The following is a 22784-nucleotide window of genomic DNA, read 5'->3' on the forward strand; positions in this document are numbered from 1 at the left end:
ATAGACAAATATAAATAGTGAAGTTGATGCCTTTCCTAAGCCTTTGCCTTTCCATCAAGGCAAATGGTGGCTACTTTAAAGAATCTAAAATATAAGATAGTTTTGATTTGTTTAACACTTTTTTGGCCACTGCATAATTCAATTTGTGTTATTTCATAGTTCTGATGTCTTTACTATTATTCTAAAATGTGGAGAATAGTAAAAATAAAGAAAAATGTGGTGTGTCTTTTGACTGGTAGTGTACTTTATTTCAATGTCATCATATGCCTATAGTTTCTTAGGTAAGCAGAATTAAAGCACCTCCATGCACACCAGCTGTACAAATGAAGGAGAGTAAAGCTGTCAGAAAATGTCCGTCGGCAAATCTGAAAGAAACAATAACAGTCCGATGTCGGATTGAGCCAAAAACAGCAGAGAAAGGAGGGAGAGAGGTGTGAGCCGAGGTGAGGTGAGAGAGAGGGTGTGGGAAAGACCCAGACCTGTGCCAAGCGGTATTTTCAAAAACTAGTTTATGGTTTGTTTTAGGATACTCAGGTGGAGAGAGGTGGTGTTTTCTATAGAACAGTGAGCGGCAGAAAGTTTAGACAGCCACAAGTCAATTTAGTATAGTTCTTTTTTTGAGAATTAGCAATTTACTTGACACTTAACTTGAAACTGTACTGATGTGGTAAACCTCATCCATCTGGTAGGCTGACTGGCACTGCCGCTAAAAGTTATTTGCAAATACTATCTGACCCGGTGTGAAAAACATGACAGATGTTCCAAGGATGTAGGAAGACATGTGTTTTACAGGTGAACAACGATGTACAAAGGAATCTTCAGATCTGCACATGTCTTTAGCTGTAAAGATGTGTGTAAATTCTACTGCTGGCTAGCCTGGGTCCAACTTCCTGAATCCCGCCCACTTTTCAGATTTTGTTGAGCGATTCAGAGAGTTTGTTGTTGCTCTAGTCCAGTGGTTCTCAATGTGGGGTCCGGGGACCACCAGGGGTCCTTGAGGGGGTTCCAGGGGGTCCCCAGCAAATTGATGAATTGTTAAACTTCACAATTATTTAATTTACAATAAGTTAGAGAATTAATAGTCATAGTTTCACTGTTATCTCTCTCTTTTGGACAAAATCATATCTAACAATAAAAATATTCTCAGATTTGGGTCCGAGAGACAAAATCTCATCAAATGGAGGTCCGTGGCCCTAATGTGGACTAAATTAGGGGTCCTTGATATGAAAAAGGTTGAGAATCACTGCTCTAGCCAACGGCTTGTTCTCGCTCTGAGAAACAATCGAGTCAGTCAGCGCCTTTGCGGGCGGGACTAAAGTTTGAACAGTTCGTGAAACGGTTTTTCATTACCGTTTTGGCAGAATGGATTTGTTGAAATAACTCCCTTAACATATTGTTACACATTATATTAACATATTGTCTTTGCAAAAACTATATTTTTGTCAAAATCGACCGACATTCTTGGTAAAGTTGGTAAATCCGCTGGCTAACCATGGATGTAGAGGCTAACTGGCTGCGCAGCATCAGTGTCAGACTGAAGTAACGTCAGAGCGGCCGGATACCTCAGTCACTAGTGATTGGTTAGGGAAAAATCAACCTCCCCACACAGAAAACGGCTAACGAGAAGGCAATCTCAGGCTGAATAATGGAGTGGTAATGAAATGGCCATTCAGTCTGAATATCAGGCTATTGGCCGTTTCTTGCAGAGCCAGAGGGTCTCCACCTTGTTTCTCCAATAACTCATGCTCACAACTAATGCTTCTAAATCCCCAGTGTCTATTTGATCATTTTATGTAATACCATCATTTCATATACATGGGAGTTCAACATGTCTCATAAAATCGATAACCTAATCTTCAAAACCTCCGAAGAGCTTCAAAGAGCCTTTGTGAACTCAACAAATCACCAAGCATGACATGAAATGTACCAAATATGAAACTGTTTTTTGTATCTAAATCCCATTTGTGACAGATGTTTGACTAAATAAACCTACACTCCCCTCTCAAAGGACTGCTGATTAAGTATTCCTCTCCTCTTTAAAAATGAGCAGAGCTGGCCAAACAAAAAGAACAAGCAGTCCATCGTGATAAGCCTACAGTGGAGAACTGATTCTTACAGGAAAGTAATAGCTAAAACACCGGGGCCTCATTTACCAAAAAAAAAAATATATATGAAAATATGATGAAACAACAAATCACAACATCTATACTCTTCATACCTTGGGTGATGACAGAAATTAGTTTTGACAGTTTTTTATATATTTAGTTTTAGTTTTTTTTATATCTCAGAAAACTGGAGAAAATCAAAGTAACCATTTTTCATAAATCATAACTTTGGCTTGGTTTTGGTTGTGAGAATAACATTTGTGCAGAGGAATCTTTTATATATGAGGCCCCAGATCAGCTGTCAGGCATGACTATCAAACCAATTATAGTCAGGGTTAAATGTAAGTGTGATTTTATACAGCACGTTAAACACAAAACATGTTTGACCAAAGTGCTTGACTTCTGATTGGCTCTGACTGCGAAAGCTCTACATCATACAGTTAGAACCACCATTTTCTCTGTTAAACAAAGCAATAAAACAATGAGAAGACACACAGTAAAGAGAGTCCTGAACCCTCTTTCCTCTATCACGACATAATGAAAAAAGCAAGATATACAAGTCTTTCAGCCCTCTTTCTTTAGTTCTACACAGACATGAGGGGATTAAAAAAAAGAAAAGCCCTAAACCGACGTGACATTTATCTGTCTGGCTAAAGAGTCAGATGCCTCATCATAGAGACAGAGCTTCCACTTTAAGAGCTAGAGAGAGAGACACAGAGAGAGAGAGAGAGAGAGAGAGAGAGAGAGAGAGAGAGAGAGAGAGAGAGAGAGAGAGAGACACACACAAACAGAGGGAAAGAGCCAATACCCCACACGCTGTAATTGTTCCCATGCGTCTGCCTGTGAGCGAGACACACCCAGCCTCTGTGTCCTTTTTACCATCTCTACTCTAAACCCTGTATCTACTCTGTAATCAGAGCCACTCACACGAGAAAAGGCATCTGGATGGAGTAAAGATGTCTCTTCAGGCAGCCGGTTACATCATGTACCCAACATCAAATATTCATGCTTTCCAGGCGGGCGGATGACAGGCTGAGGCGGAGCACAGCCGAGCTTCACGTGCCTATTGTAGGCTATGGTGAAGTATGTTTGCTTAACGATGCCCTGCTGCGTTCCTCTCAGTTGGAAGGAAATGCATGCTGCGTTAGCATTATACAGATTAGCATGATAACCGATTCATGTAAACATTTGTTGACACCACACACTGATCACATCGCAATAAAGTTGCCAGAAACATCTCAATTCAGTCTCTTTAAAGTAAACTAAAGTCATTTTACTGTGAATATGGTGTTTCCATCTGGATTAGGGCTGCAACTAACGATTATTTTCATTGTCGATTAATCTGTCGATGATTTTCTCGATTAATCGATTAGTTGTTTGGTCTATAAAATGTCGATCAGTGTTTCCCAAAGCCCAAGATGACGTCCTCAAATGTCTTGTTTTGTCCACAACCCAAAAATATTCAGTTTACTGTCATAGAGGAGTAAAGAAACCAGAAAATATTCACATTTAAGAAGCTGGAATCAGAGAATTTTGACTTATTTTTCTTAAAAAAGTACTCAAACCGATTAATCAATTATCAAAATAGTTGGCGATTAATTTAATAGCTGACAACTAATCGATTAATCGTTGCAGCTCTAATCTGGATCATTAAAGTTTGATCTTATCTTAGTTAAAAACATACGGAAATTTCACTTATTTTGTGGCCGACTGACTGTATTCCCATCCACAAACACAGGCCATTGACATATATTCTACAAACGGGAATACATATCAATATCTGTAGAAGTGGTTCTATCCGGTTGGAGTGACATCACAGGAACAGAACTTTCCACTGTCACATGACAAGTACATCCAGTCATACTGTAAGCCTTCAAAACGCTGTCATTTCATTTGACAAATGCTTGCTGGGTCAGAGACTAATGTAATTTTCCAACAGGCTATTATTTGTCTAGTCCATATCCTCTGTAACCACATCAACCAGCCTTTGAACAAAGGCTTTATAAAGAGGATGTGAGAGGCACCAGACTCATTGTGAAAGGCTCCGGAACAATGGCTGCTCTCTGTGCGACTTCAGTGTCTATATCTTGATAGGATTCTGATTCTTCCACTCAGGCTACTGTACATTCCTATCTGATGTGGATGACTCTCTTCTTAAAGGAATATGCCAAGTTTGTGGGAGATTGGCCCGTTGGTCGACTCACGCGTTAAGCAATGAGAACTTAAACACCAAAATCATCCATGTTCCCCTGGCAGGTCGGTCGCTCCCGTCTGGCGGTTTTGTGTAGGATACAATTTAGGTAAAATGTACACAAAATGTGATGCAAAAATAAACTAGTGCTTTGAACTAACAGAGACTACTTTGGAAGTGAATGTGGTGGGTGAGGGGAGATTTCACACAGTTAAAAATCACTGAGCACCCGATGAGTAAGCGGTTACTCATGTGAAACGGTTCCAAAAATAAACCTGGCTACATCAGCCATATTGAGTCAATGATATTTTATTTTTAAAATGTATAAATCCACAGATCATTTAATGAAAAAAACACTCAACTCTTTACTACTAAAAGGGTCAGTTTTCTTACTTTGGATAATGCTAGCCACACAATCACTCAACATAGTCGTATATGCTAAAGTGTTAGCATGGAGCACTGGAGCAAATGATCTATCGAGGACACATGGATGATTTTGGCAAAAACTTGGTGTATTCCTTTAATTTCAATCTCCATGACATTTACATTAGAGTGTGCTCAAACAGTTTAGCAGTCCCACAAAAACTTTACACGATCATGGAGAAAATTTTTATATAATTTCCTCCCTAGAACCATCTACTGTAAAAACACTGATCATGAAGTGTTGTCTGCAATGGACGCTAAAACTGGGTCTAGATATAGTCTAGATAATGTTAATGTGATATTTTATAACTCCCTGTAGGGACATTCTTTTCTCCCTTAACCCCCTCCAGGGAGGTCAGAGTGGAGTGGGAGGGTCAGCTATACAACAGCACCCATGGGGCTGGCAGGGATTCAGTGTCTCCTCAAGGACACTTCAGCAGGACGGAGGCTTGTCGACAAAGGGGCTTAAACCTGGTTCCTCCAGCTGAAGGCTCATCTCCCTGCTCAATGTGCCACCCTGCTGCCAGAAACTGCTAAGAAGTGTATTTTAACTTAAAGGCATACTGAGTAGGATTTTGCTGGTTGTGGCTTGTAAACAAAGTTGGCCCCTCCTCCCTAGCTCAACAAGATGCGAAGCGCACGCCCCTGAACGCGGTTGCTAGCGAGGTGAAACTGAATCTGGGGTTGGCTGTCAGCCGTTGGTGAGTATTGAAGCAGAGGATGGGGATGGGATGAAGAGCGATGCAGAGTTGGCCTGTTTTCTGTTGGACAGGTAGGTAGAGTTTGGGACCGCTACCATAACCAGCGTGGCTTTTAGATATAAAACGATTCAGCTGTGTTTTTTGGTTGCAGTCGGACACACCCACTGCCAAACGGTTGACACCCAGTAACGTCCCAAACATTCAGAAATAAGAAAATCCAAGCAGAAGGCAGAGTCTCTGCAGACACACACACTGTCACACTAGACTACCAATGGGCCATAAGTAATGATTGAGTAGGATCATATTTGGATGAGTTTATGCTATTTCAAGGGGGAAAATCCTGCTCAGTATGCCTTTAACATCGATCATTTGGTGGGTGCTTTTTGCCAAAGCGTCTTACAGCATCCTACAGAACTGCTAACGCTGGCTTTTCTAATGCTGTAAACATTGAGTTTTACAGGGCCGTGGCATTGTGTGCCCTCTCCTCATCATGAGCTGTTAACAAGACTCACTGGGAGCATGCCGCCTGTTGAGCTGCATGGGTCAACATCCCAGGGAGGAGACTGGGTTTAGACATGCATTTCCTGACTCCATGTCTGCCTTCCCAGCTATTTGCTCTCTCAGCACACAGACTCCAAACTACTGATTATTCTACTGAGGAGAATTGAAGGGTTTCAATCCAAAATGCTATATATCCATTTTTTGGGGAAAAAAATGTTACCTGATGTTTGTTACTCAGTAGTTGTTGCTTGTTTTGTAAGTAAATAGATAAAAATAGCTAACAACTTCGATAATATCCAATAGTGAGTTTTACTTTGAGATGCCAGTAATCATTATTTCAGAGCAGCTGTCATTTTTTTTGTTTGTAAAGAAAGTCTTCAAATAAAAAAAAAAAAAGAGAAAAGACGAGAAAAAATGGTAAAGGGGGAGAAAGGAGCCAGAAAGCAAAAAACAAAAAAGATCTCCCATTTCACTGTTGGCATGGTGTGAGTCTGGGACATACTGCCTAGAAACCACATCCATTCCCAACAGTCATAAACAAAAAGACACGAATAGGGAAAGAGTGAAACTGAGCGTTCTGGTGACGTAAACTTTTTGAATGTTTGTCTTTTGCTTTCATTTCACTGAATCATAAAGGCTAGCATCTCCAAAGCAGATCATATGGTTGTATGGAAAGAACTAAAACAAAGTTCATTTCACTGCGTTGAATAGTTTGGTTGAAAAAATGTTAAGATGACTCTACATTTTCTAACAATGGATTATTTTGGACTATTATATAGTTTCCTTTCATAGTATTCCACAGGTAAACACATCTTTAGTCCAACTTCTAAATCTCTTCTAAAACGACCCCTAACACATATACCATAACCAGTCCATGGTGCTTTAGCAAAGTATATCTATCTTTCATTCAGCATTTCCTAAGTAATAACACATTATGGGAAGTTACCCCCAGAACAAAATGCACGAATAAGGATGTAGAAGCTCAACTTTATTGCGAAAATGCCCGACTTACTGTGCACTAGTAGGAAATGAGCACATTTTTGCTGTTTTGTGAAATGCTCACAACAGGCAGCCCCATTGCTCACAGCAAAACATTGTGCACCCCTCCTTTGTTATTTGATTACTGCACATGGAAAATATGTGACAGCTGTGCGACTCTGAAGAAGCAAGTAACAAAGTATTGGATTTTACACAACTTTACGCTACAGTAACAAGAGTTTCTGTACTCAAACGAGACTGAGAAAGCTGGGAGACTGGGTTTGTGTGAAGTTGAGTGGACACGTGTACAGCATGGAAACTGCTCTTGGTGGCATGGAAATACAATTACAAAGCCACTAGGATGACCCCATGGCAAAAAATCTCTGCACTTTCCGTCTTTCTGAAGCAACCCATTAGTCAGTTTGTTGTAGATGTTTATTTGGAGGTTGTCAGGATGAAACGCAGGGACAAAACACCAGTTTTCTATGTTAAGATGCAAATTAATTCATGTTCAATTTGTTTCTCGCTTGCACAATAATGAGTAGCTTTTACAATAGATTGCACAACTTATATGCATACTTGCTATTGCCTACATGCATGGATAAATGCAGGGAATGGGGTGTTGTGCCTGCCTCTCCATAGACAGCTTAGTCATTCACCAATACACATAAATGGATACAACTCTCCCTTATGCTATTTAGGGTGAGCAGCCACATATAAACCATGGTTAGAGGAAAGACATTTCGGTGGGTGTGAAGCAGCAGAAATATCTTCTGGCTCTCTGTCAAGCAGCCTCAGAGTCAGGAGGTGCACACTGTACTGCCAGACAAGCAAGGTTTCAGTAATTAGAGAGAAGTAAACGCAGTTTCAGCCATGATGCCGGCCTTGTTCCCGAGTCTGTTAAGTTAATACTATGCTATTTGTGTTCATCACCTTCATCAACAGGTAACCACTTAATCTAAGAAGGAAGGGGAGGCATTACTGGGCCAGATAATGTAACATAAGCCCTGCTGTTAAAAAGGTGAAGGAATGTGAGTTAGCATCGAGACATCGTCTATTTTTTCCCCTTGTTGTCAAGATCACTGTCTGCTTAATATAACTCGGTCTGTATTTTGGTTGTTAAATGGAAGAAAACAAATGATAATACCTTATCCGATTACAAAATAAGTGGATTTAAAACATAAACCACTAATCATTTAGGTCTGAAAGAACACAAATCCCCTAAATAAACGTAGACTTTAGACTGACATCAGAATGTACTTGTCTCTGTGAAACAACTCTATCCTGTGGCCAGTGATCACACACAAAACCATGTTGCTGAGGTTCAATTTAAGCATCAGCTGCTTGGACTGGCCACTCTGACAGGATGTGATGAATAACACTTCCTGTCTGGCTCTGGTTTTTTTGGTTTTGGCTGTGAGCAGGGACACTTCATCTGTCACTTGTTACCAGCCCGTCTCTGTTCATTTCAACCCCTCCTGCAACACATGGCTGTCACCGTGAAGACAGCGTCACGTCACTGAACGAGAGATGACCCGGGCTGAAGGGAGAAAGGGGAGGAGGATAAGACGGAGAGACGGGAAAGAGGAAGAGAGGAAAGGGAAGAGAGAGAAGCTGGATGACTCAACTATATGTCACTATTCTGGCCAGACATCTGATGTCAAACCGATACCTTGTCTCTCATCATAGTCTGGTAAATTAAGTGAAGGGAAGGGAAAAATACAGCCTTTGTGCCCTCAAAAATCAAGGCAGGTTCTGTAAATTTACACAAGGTCAATATCAAGGAATTATTGATTTTTTTAAGAAGATTAAAAAACACAACTTCATGGAATGCTACAAACAACTGCATATAAAACATGTATAATCCCTTTTCAAGGTGAGGCTTGAGCAAGGTTTAGTCCTTTCCGAACAGCCACAAACACTCTTTCTCTCTCTCTGTGAGACATACCAAAGCCTCGGGGTAGTTTCATACCTTAATGCCAAACCTAACAGGAGATAAGAGATTGCCTTGTAATCTCTCCAGCTGGGTTTATCTACATCTCCCTCACCACTGACAGCCCACCCACAGGCTATCAACGCAGCAGGAAGCAGCTGAGCGGCACAGCAGGGGCGAAACACCAGCATGGGGAATGCCCCTGCTGAAAATCCCAGCCGGCTCAGTTGGTATTATTCATACCAGCTCATCGGTTTCAAAACGGCATTGATACAATAGCTTCTCACTGACGTCACTTGTGAATTGTGCTGGCAGTATGATGAAGTGGAAAACTTGCACATCCAAAAACATTTGTGCAGGTGCATCGGAGAAAAGCAGCAGACTCAACAATGACGAAGGTCTGGCGAAGGTCCAGTTGGATCGAAATGTTACTGTGAAATTTAAAAAAAAAGGTGTTGCACTGTAAGTACTCTACTACTTGCAATGCAACACCTTTTTTTTTATTTCAGGAGTATGTTCATTGTTGAGTCTACTGCCCCACAGCACAAAATGACGGAAGACATGGTTATTCATTAATACCAATGAGTCAACGATTACCTCGCCAGGTGCTGAGATTTCTGACTTTAAAAACTGACCCATACTCTCGGTTTTGGAACATGAAAACCTTGCCTATTGGAATGCAAAGACACTCATCCCTTACTTAACTACCCTTTAAATATTATCAATGAAGGGCAAACAACAAGCCTCAGCCAACGTATTTTAGCCTACCTGTGTACTTCACACTAAAAAAGGTTCTTGTTGATCGCTATAGATGGAGAATTACTTTGGCAAAGCCTGAACAGCAGAGAAAGGTGCTATGATTCAAAACTGCAGTGAATTACAAGAGCAAGAAGAGCTGATCTATAATTAGGCGCTTGGCAGCTTTTCCAGGCTTAAATCAACCTAATGAAACTAGCACTGAGATATTTTGTATCCTTGCTGTTAACAGTACATTTGCAGCCTCAGAAAACCCGAATGCATCATTATAATTCTGTAACTTAACTTCATTCCACTGCTCATGCCTTGACTATTCAGTTTTCCTGATCAATTAAAAGGAATATAATCCAATTAGGGTTGACAGCGTGCTGCGCCTAAATTGAGTGTGTGCTCATCAGAAGAGGTTGCTCTCTAAGCCCAGACAGGGACAGGAGCCTGGATCCATTACATTAGAAACAAGAAGGGAAACTAGGATACTGATGAGGTTCTCTCCTTGAGCAACACGCACTGCCAGCGTGACGTTCGAGAATGATTCAGACATTTCTGTGGTCATCGGTGCGGTCATCTTGTTCATTACTGTCCTCTATTAACTTCATTGGGGCATTTTTCCGACTCTTCGTGCTCATATATAATTATCGGTGTCATATGGGTGGAGCAGGGAGAGCTTTGCCAGAGACGCCGGCTCTCCAGAGTTGGGTGCAGAACTGTGACAGTGCTGCCATTCTCTTCCTGACCTGTGCTAGTCTTCATTGGCAGATAAATTAAGAACCTGTCACACTCCTTGCCCCCTAAATCACACAACTGCACATGCATAAACACACACACACATACACACACACACACACACACACACACAAAACGTATACATACAGGAACACATACCAAGACACTCTTAAAGACCCTGTGAAATGGCATCTTTACTCTACTTGATTTGATGAATTTCTTGTTGAAACAGGATATTGGGGCAGGACATAACACAGCGATTCAAGAGTCTAAACCAATGGAATATGAGTGAGGGGGAGAAAGGCAGTTTTATTTGATGGGAGGGGTGGGATTGTTAAAAAATCTGATGGTTTTATTGGTTAGAAATGTATATTTTTATGCCTACCAGTACAGCATAAGGTCACCATTAAAGATACTCTGTTTTCCAGGAAGTAAAAGTAATGGGAGTTTATTTCATGGGGACTTTAACACACACCAACATAAATACACACAAAGTACCACACACACACGCACTCACCTGCAGGTCAAAGAACTTGCTGTAGCGTCTGTAAATGATTTCTGTGCTGCCATCGCTCCAGGACACTTTGATGATGTAAACCTGGAACACAAAGACGGGGATAATTGGAACATTTGAACCAGCAAACCACCGCAATTGTCAGCGATCCGATGATCAAAAGCCCTTGGGACATCAGTCCTGACTCATGGTGCCAGTAATTGGCGCTGGCGTGAGCAGCAGTGAGGATAGCATGAGAGGAAAGGTGGATGCTATGTTCAGCGGGCAACATCAGGTGGTGTTCACTGTCATCATCCGCTCACATAAACGCAACAGGGATATCCTATGATTTCACTTCCCACTACATACGCATCATCACTTCCCGTGAAAGAGGAAATCATTATGCGTATGCAGCAGATTTGACCATGTTGTTTTTGCAAATTACTTATGATGGATGACAGATCTTTGAGGAACTGACTGTCATACCAGATATTACCATGTAGAACAAGCAAGGAAAACCATTACATCACACTCTAAATTTGCATGAAGCATCTTAAGACCTTTAAAATACAAAAGAGACAGCGCTGTTCAGCTTTGCATCATTTGTAGCACTAAAAGTCAACCTCTTGTACATGTGAAAGTGCACAAGACCAGATCAGCCTCAGATCAACACCTTCAACAGTGAAACAACATAAAAAGCATCTAACCCACTGCCGTCATCTAGCCTAATCATCACAGTCTGTTGGCTGGGCTTCAACTCGAACAAACACTTTGCTTTTTTTTTTCCCTCCCTGAAGCAGGAGAAGAGGAGAGGCAGGGAGGTGATTGGAAACTCCCTGGTGGCTGGCTGTGTCTGGATGAATGCTTTTGTTGGCCACGCTCCCAGACCTTCTCTGGCCTCGCTTTCCCTCTCAGGGCGCTGGAGTCAGATATGGCCATGGACGGTCCAATTGCGGGAGCTCTGCTGGCTAGCTGACAGGCTGTCTTCATTGTAGAAAAAGAGTTATATCCCCAAACAGTATATCCATTCTTTGGAAATGAAACCCTGAGCTAAAGTACAGAGGATCCAGAATTGTGTTATAATTTTGTCAACAAAGGATTTAAGTTACCTACTATACCTTAAAAAGTTCCATAACTTATTTCAACTCAGTTTGTAAGAATAGGTATCACTTTTTTACCAATGGTGGCTTCATTACACATCAAGAATGAGCCTAATGACTATATCCAGAGTATAGCTTGTGGCTAACTAAGTTTTCTGCAGTTCAGAAGGAGATTTATTCAAAGCAAAACATGTAGGCTGAGCTTTTTCCTTGCCACTGTCTGCAAGAATAATTAAGATGAATTAGTCCTCTAAACTGGGATTACAAGGTCCATACTCCTACCCAGGCAAGCGAGGCTGGGGCCTGTAAAAGGAAACAATTCCTCCATAGCTCCCAGACAGAAAAGGAGCTCAGTCACCATACCAATTATACCTATCAAAGTTCCTGAGGTCAAAGAAACACTCTCATATGTACATGCTCCCATACAAAGAGCCTCTCAGGGATGTGATTTTTCAGTTGTTTTTTCCTCCAGGATAGGTTCAACTCCCATTCATTTCAAAAGTGACATGACCTTTATCCTGCATTTTGTATTCTTAATCACACCTCAGGTTTCTGGAGGTCGGAGGTCTGAGGCCTCTGTGTTTAGAGAGAAGACCGGAAGCAGAAAACAACACGGACCTGGACCAGAGAGCAAACGGACAGATGGAAGAGACACAGGACCTCTAGAACCTCACGTCCTTCATCACTAACACTCACAGCGTTAAGGTCTGTTGGTCCATCAACCCAGTCATCGTTTTCACACATTCATGGATGCAAGCACACACACGCATATGGGAGCGCACACACACATGCACACACACACACATCGCGTATGCATATTCACAGATTGCAAACACAAAACCAACACTCACACCTGCCAAGCCTTTGGCAGTGGCCTTCACTGTTGGCCCTCTACTTCAAATGATGTCATGTTTGTTGCTTTAAATGGACTGCATGCAAAACAAACGGAATTTTGTAGACAAAATCACCCACATGATAACTCCCACTACTTGCTGTTTGGCAATAAAGATAAAGGCTCTATTGTTTATGAATTGCAGAGAAAGTGAGAAATGTGCTTTTGTCTTTTGGACATTTTTATCTCCCACACATGTCCTGCATAACCAGTGGGGATTGACTGTCAAAACAGGAAAAACACTGCTCCATCTGCCTCAAGAGACACTCTTCTTCTTCTTCTTCTTCTTCTTCACCCCCCCTCCCCCTGCCCCCCATGCAATGAAGGTACTAATTCAAAACAGAGCCCCTCATGTGGCAGAGACATGCTGGTGGAGAGACACTGTCATGGCAATGGCCTAATCACAGCACTATCACACATCATTTCCTTCCTTTCCACACCATGATTGCATTACTGTTGATGTCTCTCTTAACTAGTCTAGAATAGGGCTGGGCGATATGGTTGGAATCAATATCATGATAATCATAAGGATTTTTCTTGATATCAATATATATCACAATATGGTTCACGTATGCAAAATCACGTTAAATAATCAAATGAATGTTCATCTCATTGAACCAAATGGTAATGTTAGGTGTGATGTCAAACAAAACTGAAATTTTCAAATAGTATTCCTACCATACCTCATTTTATCAGAGTTTTTAAGTAAAATTTGCTTGTCATCATCAATTTAGACAGCAGAAATGTGTGTCACGATATTAAAATATCTTCATATCATCACAATATGATTCCACTGAAAGACAATAAACGATAATATTGAATTATTGCCCAGCCCTAGTCTAGAACCTGAGCTTTTCCCTGTAACAAGCCACTTGCATGTGTAATTTATAATCAACTTACTGTTGAGAAAAGTTGAGGCACATTATCAGCGAACTGGGCCTACTGAAGCCTTTGTAGAATACATAATTGGGTCAAAAGCTGACAAGTTAAAATATAACAAAAGCCTTACAACTACCATAAAGTACACAAAACAGTAGTCACAACATGCTCCAGGACATGTGGCCGGTCATCATAACGGTTAGGCTGTTTCCTTGTTCACACACTTCTCCACAGTTTTGTGTACACTGTGATAACAATGACCTTAGGAACTGTGTCTTGTGAGCATATGTGTACTTCCTGTTTGGCAAAGCCTGCAGCCAGGTATGTGTGTGTGTGTCTGAGTGAGCTGGAGAGCCTGGAGGCATGACAAAGCTGTGCTGCTCAATCTGAACTCCAGCCGTGAGGATTAATCCCAACCTCAGGGGATCAGTCTGGATTGCCCATGGATTGGATTGGATTGGTTGGATTGCCTATGATCACCAATGAAGAAGACTTATGGGACCTTCCTCTAGGATGGCACACTCTTGGTAGGTCTATGAGCAGTAATGGAAGAAATTTTGGAAGAGACTGGGCCTAATACTCTGCCAGCTCCATACAGTACCTTCCCTATTAATCTCCATTCATAAATTAGCATGCAAGGACCCATTTTCCACTCACACACCCTGTCAGAACAATACCAGTGTTCCCATACATACATGTGATAGGCCTAGTGAACTGCCAATACTCATAAACAGGTTATAGGGTTGTACTCTTGACAGTATGCCAACTCGGGGTCATAGGTCACACTGACCTGATCTATTTGAATGCTCCTTAATGGCACCCAGAACAACAATATTGACCTCATTCCCTCTAGGGAGGAAGAGATAAAACTCCTGGACTACTGATTTAATCTCTAACCCAAACAAAGAACTGATAAAAGTGACATAATTGTCCATTCTGATTCAACATTAAGATAATAACCTATCATAAAAACACTGACAAACTACTTAAATGTAAGATGAAGTACATCTTTAAGGGTGTCAATCTTTAAAGTGTGTGCATTTTTTTTATTTCTTCGTTTACTAAGTGTGGAGTCCTAATAAACGGACTGTTCCTGTTGTTATCGTGGCAACACGTATGATAATAAAACCCTAAAACAGTAAGAGTCTGAACCTGACAACTTTTCAAAACCTTTAATGTATTGTTGTGAAACAACGCCTAAAAATGTGGATGTCTGTCCATTTCGGCTGCCTTGGCAAACTGTAATTTGATACTCCCTTTGTTTTTACTTTACCCGACAGTCAGCCCAGGGAAAAAATGCAGGGAATAACCTAGATCTGTTGCTCTCCAAGTAGCAAAGCACCGCTGTTACGAAAATAAAATAAAATCTTACATAGTGTTTGTTCGGATTCCTCCGCTTCTGGACATCTTGCACTGTTACTTCTTGCACAGTCCGCCGTGGCATGATGTCCTCTTCTGTGCGTCTGCGTTCAAAAACTAAAATCCCCCGTTGGGTTTCACGAGCGATCAAACCCGATTGAGAAAGTTTGCACCGCGACGCTTTTTTGTCATCCGCGCAGCTCAGGGTCCGTGACTTGTGAATGCAACAATTGCGATTTTCCGTAATCGGCCTACGTCAGATTTCCTGTCCCACATTCAGTCGACCAGGGAGTCAGAAGTTGGTCGCTCGGTTCCTCTTTCCCCCCCTCTTCTCTCGTGCCTTGTCCCGTCTTGCTGTCGGCTCCAACCAAACTCCCAGCCTATCCCAGCTCACCTACTCCCATTTGCACAACTGGGACGCTCCATTATGCTCCATGGACCAACCCTCCGACTAGTTAACCACAGGCTGCAGGATCACTCAGACAAAAGTGGTTCAAATCCAGAAGTTTAAATGTGTATCTCTGCATGTAAACAGCTTTGATCTATATGTATCCATTTCTTATATTTGCAATAATATGATACTTTATTGATCCACCCAGGACAGGAGTTCTCAATCACTTTCATGTTAAGGATCCACAAATAGACACACCAAGGACCCCATTTCAATAGATTAGTTAGTTAGATTAGTCCCAGAAACCCCCATATGGAAGGATTTTTGTTATTGTTGACTTAATATTGAATTTTAGAACTGGGGAGATAGAGGTGAGAGTGAAACCTAGATCATTACAATCGTCATTCTTACACATTCTCTAATTAGGATCATTTGTAGTGAATTAAAAATGGTATGGAAATAAAACTGTAAATCAGAGGTCAGTGTCTCCCTGCTGCCCCAAAATTGGGAAAACACTCATGCATGCATCGACTTATTTTGGTGTTTGTTGCGCCCCCTATTGGTCAATTAGAAAATATCTTGCAGGACATGGTTAATGGACTCTACAGAGGCACAGAGCATGTGTAGGAAGTTGTATAATAATTAGATAAAAAATAATTATGGGTGAATTTGTGATTGACCACACTCACATGTAATTGATTCATGGTCGCCCTGTTGTTTGTCCAAGTGGTTTGGAAAATTATCTGATTCTGAAATTGAGTCCACTAGTGCTATGTAATAGGTTTTCTGTTGGTAAGTTAAACAATACAAATACAAAAATAGAAGTCATAGGGTATTAACTGTTTTTCAGCAAAACCACCATGGCTGACTATGATCTGATGATCTTCAGGAAATTTTGTAGAAGGTTTAGATGAAGAAGGGGAAGAGTCACAGAGAGAATGACTCACTGAAGCTGCATCACCTGAGATCCACATGTCACTATGTGGTAAATGTCTTGTTAAATCTGTCATGAGATGATTCCATGAAACTTTAATGGGGGGTAATTGGGTAAGGTGTAATTTCTTAAGCCGAGGATGAACAGCAAGTTAAAAACAAAGTTACTAGATGTTTCCTGGTTGGACACAGTGGCAGTAAACTATCACTGATGTGGTTGTTTCAAACATCACAAAATCCCTTTCTTAGGAAAAAAAACATCACTCACATTATCATTTATTGGAATCATTATGTAATGTTTCTTTCCAATATGTTCTTAAGTTTAACGTATCTTAACTTTTCTGATTGTGAAGCACTTTGTGTCATGAGTCACTCAAAGAAATGACTAATGTGATACTGGGCATTTATTACATGACCCGTTTTTATAACTTTTTGACAGAGCAGTCACACACTTGGAGTCTTTGACTGACAATTTTGTTGAGAAGCAGCTCCACCTTTTGGTGTGTTATGCTCATTACATCAACATGGTCTACATGTGGCAGCTGTCCCTATCTGCAGTAGGAGAACTTGAATGATGTAGTTTTCATTACAAGTGGTTAAAATATGTGGCTGCGTATGCATCAGGTTCCCAGTTTCAACTAATTATAGTAGTTTTGTCTCTCATTTCTCAAATTTTACTTAGAAGTAGAAAGTAGAAATCGTTATAATGAAAAGCAGAAATGAAAAATACAAAATGAGAATTTATTGTGTCAAATCAAAAGTACCAAAAGAGGTCATATCAATGTTGAGAGGTGGGACATTTGTTATATAAAAGGAGAAAGGTGAAAGTTTATAAGAACAATAATTCTAAAAAATGCTTTTTATACTTAACAAAACAAACGTGCTGTCAAGAAATGACACATCAGGAAAAATGAATGATGAAGTGCAGAAGCCATAGATCATATGAAAAGTGAAAAGTTGATTCTTATTGTATTTTAATTCTTTATTTATCTCTGTGAATATATGTTACTATTGTTTTTATACTGAAAGGACCCAGCATACAAGCATTTCATTACCCTCTAAGACAAATAAACAGACTTGAACTTGAACTTGATGACGCGTCAGAGGTGATAGGAAATGTGAAGAGTCACGGCTTAAATGAAAGGTGAGGGGTCAGAGGTCAGATGGAAGGTGAAGGGTCTGAGGTCAGATGAAAGGTGAAGGGTCAGCGCCGTCACACAGCTGCAGCTCCATGTGCGAGGTGATGCCAGCGAAGCGTTCCTGCAGCGGCAGCAGATAGCCCAGGGCTTCTCCCTGAGACACCGGGCCCACGTAACGGTAAGGACGGATGTTGAAGATCTTCACACAGTGCGCTGGATGAGACACAAACAGATAATACACAGGAATATATGACTGTTCAAAATGTATAGTGCAATGTATAAGGATACTGAATATCATTTGATCAGAAATAGACAATGAGATGATGACTAGGGGATGGGACAATATGCTTATCTCGCGATACGATTCGATACGCGATATGTGGTTCACGAGTCGATACAACTGCGATACGATGTAATAAATACAAGTTCAATGACAACAAAGGATGACTGTGTAGACTTATGTTTATGTCTAGCAATGGCATTGGCTTGCTAGAATGTAAACAACAATTTAAAAATGTCATTACAAAGTGCAAATAATATAATTACAATGGAGAGATTGTGAAATTGTGATGGTCAAGCCGTCTCATTTGTGATTACTACAGCAGAATAAAATGTAGCTAATATCATGATTCATTTTTCTGCCCCACGATGCATATTGTCACATTTTTGTATTGCAATATATTCAATTTCGATATATCATCCCATCCCTAATGATGACTAATTTCAGTTTTTAGGTAGAGCTCAGTATTTAAAAAAAAAAATGGTGAGTCTCAATAAAGCACTGTCTTAGGGAACGAAGGCAAATTTACACTCGAGTGCAGTCATTCAACGGAGGAAAAAGAGCACTGCTGCTTTCTTTTGTTGTTCATACTACTTTTCTTTCATTGGGAAGTCTTAGAATTGCTCAGTCATGTTTGTCCAATCACTCGAGAGAACGGGTGCAGCTGAATAGCAGAACAGCTCAACAGAGAGCTTATGACTGTTCCTCCACCACAGCTGAATAGATGTGAATAATAGGAGTCAAGTGGCTAATCACTAAACACAATAGTCATTGTCTTTCTCGGAGGAAGGCAAACAAGTTAGACAAAATTAGAAGACATTTCCACTTGCCTAAAGAAGTTACACATGTTTTATTTTTTCTTAAGTAACCACTTCTTTGGATCACAGAACTTTAAGGGGGATTTAAGCAGTCTGTACAGTGCAGCAAATCCTGTTTTTATGGTAGGCAAGCAGGTTGTCCCTGGGAATAACCTGCATTATGAAATGTGGAGATAAGTGCTCTATAATTGCTAATTTATAAATCCGAATGGGTCAAGTTAGGCTCAAGACCTTGATTAATAACTGTCTTGTTTACACCGTCGCCCCTCCTCCATATAGCAAACAATAACAAGCGAATTGTCAAGTTAGGAAAAAAAAAACCAACCTAAAAGTAGGCTAGTCTGGAACAAAGTCGACACTGCCATTGAGCTCCTAATGAATCAACGTCTCAGCATTAATGTGGGTATCATGGAGAGGCCGTGTGTCCCTGTGATGTCTAATCATGTCTGTGCTTTACCCAGAGATGAAAGGAGCTGACAGTACATGTGTTCTTCCCATAATGCAGTTCAATTAGAGGTAGAGGCAGAATGAGGAATAATGATGTTTACTCATCACTCCAGTGGCTTATCAACTCAGGATGCTCTCAAAGTACACACACACACACACACACACACACACACAGATATACATTGCGTAAACACTAGATATACATTGCACTCTCGGGCAGGCACATGTACACACCGTCTACACAGAAAAAACAAATGCTGATGCGTGACTCTGTTCTGTAATGATGGCCCTTAGTGGGGGATCATTATACATGAACAGGCTTTGATGGGGTTTCACATGGAGCGGATGTCAGAGGCAAGCAGGAGTTCACAGGAGTCTCAGCCCCTTCTCTCCAGCGCCATGACTAATCCCTCCAAATCACTGCCTGCCTTTACATCCCTACCCAACGCCTCCACCGTGAAACCCTGCTCTCACCCCTTGCCCTTAACATATACCATAGATTACCGGAATTACTTGTAGGGATAATACTAGGAGGTTACAGTGGTTTAATAAAGCATGCATTCTAAGGTCTGATTTTGCCTGCTGGTTCTGAGATGGGATTGTTCCAGAAAAGGGGGAAGATACAGTATGTCAGTTGATTTTGATTCATTATACAGTTGTTGCATATGAGGCTAATAATTAGTAGAATAGACTTTTTAGATACAACTTTTTCTTCAGCGTATCCAACAGTCATATTCAAAAATCTTGAATGTATTACAAATACAGTACAAAGATATAATATACGAGGAGTCTTGTTCCAAACTGAGATGCCCACCATAGAAGAGAAGACAAAAAAAATTAAGTTGCTGGTGTCAAAAAAGGTACTCCAGGGAGGGAAACCAGGGAGTTATATCACGAAAAGAGGTACATCATGGCTGGAAGGAGTGCTGGAACATGTAAAATATAAAAATGCAAAAAAAAAGTCCATTCTCATAATACCAAGGAACACTTTTTGAAGTGAAAAATATTAAAAAGCCTTTATTTTTTTGGCTTACCACTGAAATGCCTTGGTATTATTGCAAATTACCCTGCACTAGAGGCCATGATCTGTCTCTTTTCATGAGATACCCAGCCAGATTTGAAAACCTATTCTTACAAAATGATTGATGCAAAACTATAGAAAACTATGCATCATTGGAAAGTATCATCATTTCCAACATCATTTCCACAAAATGTTAACCCTTCCAAAGACTGGATCCTCCAATTTTTGTTTTTTAATGCATTTCTTACCGTCAACAAATCCTATGAAAATAACAAAATGATTTTGTTTTGCCAACAAGTCTCGTCCATGTAGCCGGGACCCAATGAAGCCATGTCCCAGCAGCCATAGAACTCCATTGTATTAAAAAAATGATTAAAAACAGGTCAAAGAGCCATGCTGCTGCTCTGGGCAGCATATTTCATCATCACGATGCACCGGGCCAGGCGACTTTTTCCTCAAACAACTTAATAAGCCGGCTGTAAACACTTTGCGATCTCAGGAAAGTAGTTCCGTAGCATAAAATAGTCCCCGGCGTAATGAAGAATTTGTTCCCATTTGAATTTGATTTGGTAATAACTACAACAGCCTGACTTTTCGTGGTAACAGTTAGCGATTTTTAAAATTGAAACTATGTCTTTGTGAGCTGTATTTCAAGGTTTTTAGCTTACAATTGGAGCCAATTACTTCCGGGTTGACGGCTAAAAACGGTACGTGGGAAGTCAGAAAGTAATGGGAGTAGAGCAAACGCATTGTTGATTTTGTTATTTTCATAGGATTTGTTGACAGTAAGCAATGCATTAAAAAACACCAGCCTTATCCTTTAAGCTAATATTTTTTGTCACAAAATGGACATTGTGTTCTGTAATCAAGCACTTCATACAGTGGAAAATCACTGATCGTCGACCTGATTCCTTCCTGTACTCACTTCCAAGTAGTATAACAGCAGAAATATATTGGGACTTGTGGTGCCTACCATCACTGAGGAGTTTGACCCCGTCATACTGGATCCCATCAGGCCCGGTCCGCCCGACTGGACCAGCCAGCGAGCCTGAGAAGGGAGCGTTGACGATGCCGTAGTCGTCACACACCACGTCCACCGCTTTATGGAGGTCCTCACCTCTGATAGAAGAGACGCAGAAACTATAATACCAGGTTGGAATTACACTACCATCTTAAAAGGATTATTTGAGTTATTCATGTGCTGCAGATCTGAGCTGTTCATGGACTGATCATTTATTCGGTTTTAGCGGTTATATTTACAGCAAAAAAATATCAGATGTGTCAAATACTGTAGCTGAAAAAAATAACTACCTCTAAAGTCTTAAAGCTGCTCTAAGATTTTTATGTGAAAATGTACCCTTTTCATCAGGCTACATCACAAAGTGAGGCTGCAACAGAAAACAGTGTCCCATCTACTAATACCCTAGTCTAATTGAGACCCTATAGATTCACCCTATTTGCCCAAATTAAAGCCTGGTGTTGGGTATGGACACTTCTTTGCCCACAGGAACAGATGACAGATCGAAACTGGAAACTGGACTTATCAACATTAGGTCTTTTACCTCTCATCCCTTTGTTATCCTTTGGTATATCCAGATTGAAAAACAAGAGCGCCACGTTACACAATTTCTGGATATTGAAGTTGAAATATTTCAAACTCGCTACCACCTGGAACTGGCAACATGCAAAGTTGCCTAGTGCAGCTTTAAGTAGGAAATTGTATACAATGTATGAATAATCTCCTGAAACTTAAGCATGAAGCTGAGATGGGACAGAATCACCTTCTGGAGTTGAAAGCCCCACAGCCGTACACATCACAGGCTCTCACTCTGTTGTTGTGATGACCAGCACACAGGACGCTCCAGGCCCCGACTACAGAGACAAAATGATATGAAAAATGACTTTTGAACCTTATTAATTAATTTTCCATGTCGTAACATACACCTATTTAACAATACATGCCAAAAAGTTAAGAAAACTGTCATTTTCTCATATTTTATATATCAAAAACTCTACTCTTTTACTTTTCATTCTGGAAATACAGCATGTTTTTAGTGGTTGCTGCACCATTTCCCAGTAGGCGCTCATAAAAATTCCAACCCATAAAATGTTTTAAACCCCTCGCCATCATAAAAGTGACACGAGTGGCAACATGGGGGACAAAATATTCCTCCTCTCCCTCTTCCTCCTGGGCTTCCTGTACTCTGACAGTTCTGTCCGCTGCCTGCAGGCTAGTGTCCAGTTCTTCTGAGTCACCTTCCATGTTTGCTATGCCAACTAACCCCCAAACCCCCAACCTCTCCACCACACACACACACACAAACACACACACACACACACACACACACACATTATGTCCTGCCTCATGTTCTGTTTCAACTGGAAATACGTCAAATTACAGAAGCAAGACACTCTCCAAATGCCATTTAATTTTGTCTTTGTTAGTGCAGCGATGTGTGTGTGTGTATAATAATAATAATAATAATGATAATAATGATGATTATAATAATAATAATGATAATGATAAACTTTATTTATATAGCACTTTTCAAAGCAAGGTTATAAAGTCCTTCACAGTGAAAAAATACAACATGAGTTACAAAAAATAGAGTAATATCAATATATAAGAAAATAAAAAACAATAAAAACACATTTAAAATGAGACACCACGAAAATGAGAACAACACAGTAAATGATATTTGATGCGCCTTTTCAAAAAAT

The 22784-nt window shown here is 40.5% G+C and overlaps 1 protein-coding gene across 2 annotated transcripts in view; it reads right to left on the bottom strand.

Moving 5' to 3' along the window:
- The window catches only part of sh3pxd2b (SH3 and PX domains 2B), a 51964-nt gene extending 36610 nt beyond the window's left edge, over positions 1 to 15354 (bottom strand). For both annotated transcript variants that reach the window (XM_071523630.1, XM_071523629.1), the window contains exons 1-2: positions 15048 to 15354; positions 10829 to 10909 (exon numbers count right to left, since the gene is read on the bottom strand). In XM_071523630.1, coding sequence (XP_071379731.1) covers positions 10829 to 10909; positions 15048 to 15119 — 153 coding nt within the window. In that variant the 5' untranslated portion in view covers positions 15120 to 15354. The remainder of the gene's footprint in view (positions 1 to 10828; positions 10910 to 15047) is intronic.
- Positions 15355 to 22784: the final 7430 nt, after the last annotated feature.

This window comes from Centroberyx affinis, unplaced genomic scaffold, assembly GCF_046629955.1.
Source record: "Centroberyx affinis isolate AG114_WGS23_722 - 3 ecotype Tasmania unplaced genomic scaffold, CSIRO-AGI_Caff_v1 ptg001096l_1, whole genome shotgun sequence".
Lineage (NCBI taxonomy): Eukaryota > Metazoa > Chordata > Actinopteri > Beryciformes > Berycidae > Centroberyx > Centroberyx affinis.